Source organism: Pygocentrus nattereri, chromosome 18 (genome assembly GCF_015220715.1).
Source record: "Pygocentrus nattereri isolate fPygNat1 chromosome 18, fPygNat1.pri, whole genome shotgun sequence".
Taxonomy (NCBI): domain Eukaryota; kingdom Metazoa; phylum Chordata; class Actinopteri; order Characiformes; family Serrasalmidae; genus Pygocentrus; species Pygocentrus nattereri.
In genome coordinates this window covers 35055398-35065056 of record NC_051228.1, presented here as the reverse complement: position 1 = coordinate 35065056, position 9659 = coordinate 35055398, and the positions used below count along the sequence as shown (strand labels likewise).

General features: G+C 39.2%; 1 protein-coding gene across 1 annotated transcript; it reads right to left on the bottom strand.

Moving 5' to 3' along the window:
* Window positions 1-4925: 4925 nt before the first annotated feature.
* ripply3 (ripply transcriptional repressor 3) lies at window positions 4926-8989 on the bottom strand. The gene is made up of 4 exons (XM_017691274.2): window positions 8858-8989; window positions 8715-8772; window positions 8565-8626; window positions 4926-5113 (listed from the first exon to the last, which is right to left on the bottom strand). The coding sequence occupies exons 1-4, from the start codon at window positions 8950-8952 to the stop codon at window positions 4972-4974; spliced, it is 357 nt and encodes a 118-aa protein (XP_017546763.1). The 5' UTR covers window positions 8953-8989; the 3' UTR covers window positions 4926-4971.
* Window positions 8990-9659: the final 670 nt, after the last annotated feature.

Here is a 9659-nt window from a genome sequence, read left to right as displayed (position 1 = left end):
CATTGACGTGTGGGTTCTACTTTAATATGCAAAGTGATTACAACAGATGTTTAAACCACTATTTGGCTGTCGGAAAAAAATGTGTGCTGTTTAACAATAGTTTGGAAAAGAAAGCTCACATATCATTATTTGGGCTAAATTTGATCTTCATACCAACCTTTGATAACCAAGAAGACTTATAAAATTTCATAAAAATTCAAAATGGTAGATAAAAGCAGTTTCATATACAGCCCCGCTTCCAAAAATATGCTGTGCAACTTTATATATTATGTTGAGATGTTTTTTTTAATATATGCTGAGATTTTTTAATATAGGCTGAGATGGGGAGGGGGTCACCACTCTATGAAAGACTGCACACCAATTCTAGACTAACGTTTCTCAATGTAAAATAGTAAAGAACTTGGGCATATCATCATAATATGCATAATATTATTAAATGATTCAGAACTATACAGGCTTTAGCAGCATGTGCTGCCACCTGGATGACGTCTTTTTCAGGTAAGGCCTTGTTTATTTCAGCAAGATTATCCCAAACCACATCCTGTACATGTTGCAGCAGCATGGCTCTGGGGGCTAAATTGGCCTACCTGCAGTCCAAACGTGTCACCTATTGAAAAGATTTGACATAGTATGAAATGAAAAATGTGAGAAAGGACTATCTGAACTATTGAGCAGCTAAAATCCTATATCAAGCAAAAATGGAAAAATAAACATACTTTCAAAACTACAGCAGTGTCTGTTCAGTTCCCAAACGCTTACAAAGTGTTGTTAAAAGACGAGATGATGCAACACAGTGGTAAACATTGTTTGCACTGTGGCTTATATTTTTCAGAAAAAGAAAAAAAAATTGTTTCAACATTTGATGTGTTGTACTATTTTCAATTGAGTTTACAGTTTAAATGATTTGCATATCATTGCATAGCATTTTTATTTACATTTTGCACAGCAATCCAGCTGGTTTGGAAATGGCATTGTAAATCATTTTTTTCTTTCTTGGCTAACAGGAAAAAAAACAAACATAAGGTGTACCCAAACATAAGGTGTAACCAAACCTATGACAGACAGTGCACTTCCGAACAGTTGGGTCTAGGAAAAATGTTTAGGAGTGTTCTGGACTAAAGTTAGCATTTAGTATGTTATGTTTAGTATGTATTTCATGTTTTTAACCACAAAACCCATCCTGCCTGCTGGCTTATCAAGTATTATACAGTCATTTCTGGCTATGCAAGCTGATTGGATGAGAAGCGTTCTGATTATATAGTGTTTGTGAAAAATATGTGCTGTTATTTTGCTATTTCACAACATTATATCAATCTGCTGAGACGCTGTTGCTAAGCAACGACTCTGACAGCTGTAGGAGACGCTCAAGCCATTTGAACGTTTTTACTTCTTACTTTGCCGCAAACAGAAAACGGACACTGTTAAGATCACATTTGACCGACAGCCGTTTCGGTCCAACTCTGAAGACAAGACGACACTAAATTCCCAAACTGTCGTCACCACTGAGCAGCTTTTCAGTCGGCAGCTGTGACAGAAGAACAGCTGAACAACCTGGAATCAGCCAGAAATTAACCCAACACCATTCGCCAAACTAAACGAGCTGTAAGAAGCTTCACAGACCAGCTGGAACAAAACAACATTAATACTGATCTGGAAAAACTGACCAAACTGAGCTGAACCTGATATTGCAGCTGTTTTATGGCTCAGTCTGTACTTCAAAAGGCGGGGCTTACAGCAGACTGTGCAGAGAGTGGGCGGAGCTCGTACTCTGACATAGCAACAAGCTGCTCGTTAAGGAGCTATAATTAGGAGGAAGGAACCGAACATTAAAACATTAAACGCCACGTTCACAGCCCGTTTATTACTTTATTTATTTAACTGTTGTATAAAAGCAACAGAACTCGTGAGGTCGTGTGTTATTGCCTTCGGCTTGTGCCTGCGACCAAATCACAAGCTTGATGTTATTTCACCATAATACACTCCTTCTCACGTTCTTTCGCTGAAATGTAGAGGCTACTAAACACTGACATTGTGTTCAGCTTCCTAACACTCCCAACACTAACTGGCTCCCTTATGCATTGGAAAGCTAGCAGGGCAAAGCAAAACATTTCAAACAGCCCACCATCAAATGCCCACCCCAAAGCAGTTTTACCCACATTCTAGATAGATAGATAGATAGATATTGATTGATTGATTGATTGATCAATCGATCTCGGAGGGAAATTGCAGCGTTTCAGTAACAAGCCCTATAATTACACATAAACTTCCATAAACTATGCAGAAAATTAGAAATAAACCTAGACCTAAATTAAAGTACAAGATACTTTATCAGAAAGATTTTTCTAGTCTTTTAAGCATAAAATTTCAGTCCTACGCTTTAAATGCCTGATGTCTAAGATATTGTTTTACAGTAGTTTTAAGTGTTAAAATGTATTTTTTAAAAGAGGTACATGCAGGGTGTTGTAAGGCAAAATAGTCGACAAAATTTTTTATTTATTTATTTATTTTTTATTTAACATTATTTCACCTTTATCAACATTACATATAAACACTCAGAGGGCAGGTGCAGGTGGGTTGGATTCTCTACAGTGGACCATTTTAAACCACTGTAAACGGCTTTGTTAACATCTCAACAACTAAATGATTCAGAAACTTGTGGAATTTATTACTTACATCATGCAGTCGTTTTCAACTGCATTTCAAAATGTTGACTGTGTTGGGTTTGCTAAAGTCATGTCCCTTCCCCCTGGAATGGTTTAATATATCACTGCTGGCTGTTTCATTCGGTCCATTCATCCTGAAATTTACATGTAGAGTAAAGGCCAACAAGTAATTTCAAATGATGTTAAAAACGGAAAAAATGTCAAAAATGAAGATACAAGCTTTTCCTCCCACAACAGCGATATGATGATTGAACCACAGCTCCTTTAGGAATACAACACAAGGACAAATATATAAATATTTTTCATTTCTTTATTTATGTATTACTTGTAGTTTTACAATATAGAAAGCCCCGAAACATCTAACTGTGTCTCACAATTCAACTGTCAGCAACACTTTCACACATTTTAAACCTAAGATGACTGAAAACTAGAATCTAGATTAGTATAGCTTGCCAGTGCAGATCATATGTGCGCAAAGTCGTGCTGGGGTGAGTGCAGGATGTCACAGTGAGTCATGCCCAGGTTAAAGGTGTGTTTATGCTCTGCTTGGGTAAACAGGATCGGAGCTGTGTGGACCTATAGGAGCTGTCCCAGCGCTGCTGTGTTTCCTGCTTCAGTCTCAGGTTATAATCCTCACTCTCTTTTTACCATGCCTGCTTCCTGAGACATGCTAGCATGATCTCCTGTTCTTTCACAGGCTTGTTTCCAAAACAGCCGGCTCTTCTTCCTCAGCAAGAGTGGAGCGTCATGGCCAAACCCAGTGAGGGCTAGAAGTAGAAGTAGCAGGACAGAACCTAGTTGCATTATACCCAAAGGCCATGGTTGCCAATCCTAACACACCTGATCCAAGTTATCAAGGCCTTCAGGGGCGTCTGACTATTCGAGCCAGGTGTGTTGGATCTGAACTTTCCAGGGTGGTAGGGTTGAGCATCCCTGGGCTAGTGCAGTGTTTCTAAGCCCTGCACTTGGCAACCTAAAACTGCACAGTTTCAACTATTCTCTGTATATTCATGAAGGGTTCGGATGAGCTGTATCGGGTGTGTTGAGGCAGATAACCGTTGAAACTGTGCAGTGCTGTGGGTTGCCAGTAGCAGGGTGAGGAAAAACTGGTCTCACCCAATGCTTCTCAGGCCTAGTCTTGGAATGCCATTGTTGGAGAGCAGGGATTTACAATTCCAGTCCTGCCAACTCTTCACTAGGCACATTTTTGTGCTATGTCTCATCTCGCCCACTTGACTGAACTCATTAACAAGTTCCTTGTGAGTTGAGCAGTGTGCAGGACTTAAAGCCACCAGGACTGAGACTGGGAACCCCTGGATTAGGAGAAGCTCAAGCACGGTTGAGGAATTCCCAGCCTGGAGGGCAGAATTCCTGCACAGTTTGTTGATTTTCCTGCTCAACCACAATTTAACTTCTAATAATTTAACTCATCAGCTTATCACCCGGTTTAGTTGGCGTGCTGAAGCTAAACTGTGCTGAACTCTGGGTCTCAGTTCATCATGCCTGCTCTAAAATAACCAAATCACCAACCTTGGTCCTGGACATCCACCTTCCTGCAGGCTTCCAGCTCCAATCCTAACCCACCCCGCCTGATCCATCTAATCTCTAAAATGGTAGCTTGTTATGAGAAGGACAACACCATTCTTAAATTCAATGTTTGTCAATACAACAACTTTGTATTCCAAGTAATTCTGGCTCATTTGTGCTGATTCATTCAGAGGCGCTTCAAATACGAAATGTATTCAGTGTATCACAGTAAAGGTGTTGACATCTCGTGTTATAACCTTATGAAATGAAAGTCAAAAGCAGATCCTAGTTGGTCTTATTCCGTAATATTTTACACAGCAGTTTTTTTAAACTGCAAACATCAACTTTGATGATTTCCTCGACTACAGAGCACATGAATCAGTATTTTATAAATGCGAAGATCACTGTGGCCCTCCAGGAGTTCTTCCTTAAATAAAGTTTTCTTAGTTTCCAGGGAGAAATTAACCTAATCTCAGAATACTTTTCATTATTATCAATAATGAATGCCTTTCAAATACATCTTAGTGTAGGACTGCTTAATCTAGATCTGAAGATCAAGGCCCCAGGACTCCCCTCAAATTCAGCATTTTGTTTGCTGTGAAAGTAAAGCCCATAAACACAACTGGCTAGATGATCTGGATCAAGATGATCCTTACTCTATCCTGAATGGTCAAAAGAGACCACAAAGCAGCACAAACATCAGCTGTATGAAGTTCATTGTCAAAGCAGCCACATAGTCTCCATGCTGGTAGTTCTTTTGGTTGGTCCAGTTTAATGGGAGCTAAAACTCGTCGTCGTCGTCTTCCTCAGAGCTGGAGTCATCGTTGTAGAAGTGCAGCGTAGCCTGAACAGGGAAGCTGGCCAGGACTTTCCGTCCCAGATGGGATAGATACTCCTGGATTTTAGATCTGGGCAGGAACAGCCTGTTTGGTGCAATCAGAGAAAATGTTTCAATGTTGAAGACAATGTTGAATAATGTAGGGTATACTTAAAACTGCGGCTCCTGCAAAATTCAAACTGTGTTTTTGATATAAGTTTGAGTAATTGTCTCTAAATGTATATATCTTATATTCGGATATTATGGACACTGGAACACATTTAGACACAGTTTTTCACTTTAACTGCATTTTCTGGATGTTTTCCCCCCAAAACACTTAATTTCAAATGCTATTTTTTCACATATTACCAGAAAGTTGAAAGAAATTCATAAATATTTTGAGCAATTGTCAATATGTCAATAACAAACTATTGTAAATTGGATTTTAAACTGGATAGTTATGCAATGTTCAGTTAATGACATGCAGTAGTCCAGTACTACACTAATGCTAAACGTTTGACTCACGAGCATGTCCACTACTGAAGAGATCGCTCAGTTGGGTCATCCTTCAAAAAAGCTGAGTAACACTGAGATTAATAACCGATCACATTGATTTATCAGTCTACTCAGGCTTTAGCAGAGCTCAGTAACGCTGAGATTAATAACTGATCACATTGATTTATCAGTCTACTCAGGCTTTAGCAGAGCTCAGTAACACTGAGATTAATAACCGATCACATTGATTTATCAGTCTACTCAGGCTTTAGCAGAGCTCAGTAACGCTGAGATTAATAACCGATCACATTGATTTATCAGTCTACTCAGGCTTTAGCAGAGCTCAGTAACGCTGAGATTAATAACCGATCACATTGATTTATCAGTCTACTTGGGCTTTAGCAGAGCTCAGTAACACTGAGATTAATAACCGATCACATTGATTTATCAGTCTACTCAGGCTTTAGCAGAGCTCAGTAACACTGAGATTAATAACCAATCACATTGATTTATCAGTCTACTCAGGCTTTAGCAGAGCTCAGTAACACTGAGATTAATAACCGATCACATTGATTTATCAGTCTACTCAGGCTTTAGCAGAGCTCAGTAATGCTGAGATTAATAACTGATCACAGTGATTTATCAGTCTACTCAGGCTTTAGCAGAGCTCAGTAATGCTGAGATTAATAACTGATCACAGTGATTTATCAGTCTACTCAGGCTTTAGCAGAGCTCAGTAACACTGAGATTAATAACCGATCACATTGATTTATCAGTCTACTCAGGCTTTAGCAGAGCTCAGTAACGCTGAGATTAATAACTGATCACATTGATTTATCAGTCTACTCAGGCTTTAGCAGAGCTCAGTAACACTGAGATTAATAACCGATCACATTGATTTATCAGTCTACTCAGGCTTCAGCAGAGCTCAGTAACGCTGAGATTAATAACTGATCACATTGATTTATCAGTCTACTCAGGCTTTAGCAGAGCTCAGTAACACTGAGATTAATAACTGATCACATTGATTTATCAGTCTACTCAGGCTTTAGCAGAGCTCAGTAACACTGAGATTAATAACTGATCACATTGATTTATCAGCCTACTCAGGCTTTAGCAGAGCTCAGTAACGCTGAGATTAATAACTGATCACATTGATTTATCAGTCTACTCAGGCTTTAGCAGAACTCAGTAACACTGAGATTAATAACTGATCACATTGATTTATCAGTCTACTCGGGCTTTAGCAGAGCTCAGTAACGCTGAGATTAATAACTGATCACATTGATTTATCAGTCTACTCAGGCTTTAGCAGAGCTCAGTAATGCTGAGATTAATAACTGATCACAGTGATTTATCAGTCTACTCAGGCTTTAGCAGAGCTCAGTAACGCTGAGATTAATAACCAATCACATTGATTTATCAGTCTACTCAGGCTTTAGCAGAGCTCAGTAACACTGAGATTAATAACCGATCACATTGATTTATCAGTCTACTCAGGCTTTAGCAGAGCTCAGTAACGCTGAGATTAATAACCGATCACATTGATTTATCAGTCTACTCAGACTTTAGCAGAGCTCAGTAACACTGAGATTAATAACCGATCACATTGATTTATCAGTCTACTCAGGCTTTAGCAGAGCTCAGTAACACTGAGATTAATAACCGATCACATTGATTTATCAGTCTACTCAGACTTTAGCAGAGCTCAGTAACACTGAGATTAATAACCGATCACATTGATTTATCAGTCTACTCAGACTTTAGCAGAGCTCAGTAACACCGAGATTAATAACCGATCACATTGATTTATCAGTCTACTCAGGCTTTAGCAGAGCTCAGTAACACTGAGATTAATAACTGATCATTACATTGATTTATCAGTCTACTCAGGCTTTAGCAGAGCTCAGTAACGCTGAGATTAATAACCGATCACATTGATTTATCAGTCTACTCAGGCTTTAGCAGAGCTCAGTAACACTGAGATTAATAACCGATCACATTGATTTATCAGTCTACTCAGACTTTAGCAGAGCTCAGTAACACTGAGATTAAAAACCGATCACATTGATTTATCAGTCTACTCAGGCTTTAGCAGAGCTCAGTAACACTGAGATTAATAACCGATCACATTGATTTATCAGTCTACTCAGGCTTTAGCAGAGCTCAGTAACACTGAGATTAATAACCGATCACATTGATTTATCAGTCTACTCAGACTTTAGCAGAGCTCAGTAACACTGAGATTAATAACCGATCACATTGATTTATCAGTCTACTCAGGCTTTAGCAGAGCTCAGTAACACTGAGATTAATAACCGATCACATTGATTTATCAGTCTACTCAGACTTTAGCAGAGCTCAGTAACACTGAGATTAATAACCGATCACATTGATTTATCAGTCTACTCAGACTTTAGCAGAGCTCAGTAACACTGAGATTAATAACCGATCACAGTGATTTATCAGTCTACTCAGACTTTAGCAGAGCTCAGTAACACTGAGATTAATAACCGATCACATTGATTTATCAGTCTACTCAGACTTTAGCAGAGCTCAGTAACACTGAGATTAATAACCGATCACATTGATTTATCAGTCTACTCAGGCTTTAGCAGAAACTTCAGTGTTTGTAAAGAACCCATTTGTTAGGTTCCTGTTGCAAGTCTATCTAATGAATGCGTTTGCCACAAACCATGCGCTCATATTAAAACAGTTAATAAATAAGCATTAATGGTGTTTGTATAAAGTAACTGTATTCTGACTAATGCCTTTTCAAATTGTCAGGTGGACTGAATACAGATGCTTCATGATTTCCGAATAAGTTGTCCCAGTATTTGTATTCCATTGCATCCCAAGCCTGATCACATCAGTAACACCACAAACTGGCAACACAAATGAACAAGAATTTGCTTGATGCTCTCGGGACAGATTCAGTTATTTTTGTTCTACTATACGTTTCTTGTTTAAAGTTGGTAAAATGTATATTTACATCATCTTGGTCTAAACAGGTCAGATTTGTCATTATCTTTTAGACAAGTAGAAGTGAACACAACACTCACCTCACTGGGTGATGAAAACCTTGCATGTCCTTTGAGGCCTGTCTGTTTGGTCCAGTCACAGTCTATGGTTTTAAAAAGAAGCAGCGTAGCTTTAACAAATCTCCATCTGTAATACCATTCGTGACAACCTGTGAGCAGAGAAGATCTTACCTTTTCAGGCTGAGGGTCTCTTCCAGTAAGAGTCCATGGTCTCCACATTTCTGGAAACCTAGAAGCAGAACTGCAAGCTGTGAATAAAAACAGGCAACTGCACATTAAGCAGTTAGTGGTTAAGTGAATGAGTATAATCTTACCCAGACAGCTCGCCCAAGGCTCGTGCACGGCCCTGTGTGTTGGCGTTGGCATTGGCATTGGAGAGTCCAGGTGAGGTGGTCCCATGAGGGAGCATCCTCTCCCTTCTGCCCACAACTTAGACTGAGAGCGAGGAAAAGAGAGGTGCTCCTCCTCTTAGTACTTTTACCCCCACCTCTTCTCCTACAGACCGCCACTGCACCTGATGACATCATCAGATAAGGATCATGCCCTTAGAATGAAAGAAAACAGGAAACAGGAAAAGTGCAGGAGGAAGAAAAATTCTTGTTCATCGATTCTGTTCTAGCCTTTAAAGCCTGAGTGACTCACTTCATGAACTCATTTCAGGTGAAAGTCCTCCAGCGTCTCTCTTGGTAAACCAGTCTTTTAATAGAACGTCATTAATTAGTGACGCTGACGTCTATTAAAATGATCAGAAGCACAAAACACTGAAGGTAAACAGTTTCCATCAGGGAGAACCGAGTGGCTCTGAAATCACTTTTTACACACAAGCAAAGTTTCAGTTTCAGATTTATTTACAACTTAGTTCCAAGTTTAAGTTGAATAAAAACTGGCTTTAAACTCAGGATCACAGATGAGCTCCTTTACTATGTTGATCTGTAGGCGTCTGTTCATAAACATAAACCAGCCCAAACTCATTTACTATAAAATGAAATGGTGTTTGTAGAAATTCAGAAAAAAGCCGCGTCAGTCTCGACTGCATATGTGGACATATTTCTATATTGAGCTCTATTTACACAAAGTTAGGTTAGTTCATCATTTATGTTGAACAGACTCTCCCAA

Bases quoted from the DNA above. Each gene is read 5' to 3' on its own strand.
- ripply3 (XM_017691274.2), bottom strand. From the start codon at position 8,952: ATGCTCCCTCATGGGACCACCTCACCTGGACTCTCCAATGCCAATGCC. The intron at 8,773-8,857 runs GTAAGATTATAC...TTCTGCTTCTAG, and splicing joins GCCTTGGGCGAGCTGTCTGG to GTTTCCAGAAATGTGGAGAC. The intron at 5,114-8,564 runs GTGAGTGTTGTG...TGCACCAAACAG, and splicing joins GGTTTTCATCACCCAGTGAG to GCTGTTCCTGCCCAGATCTA.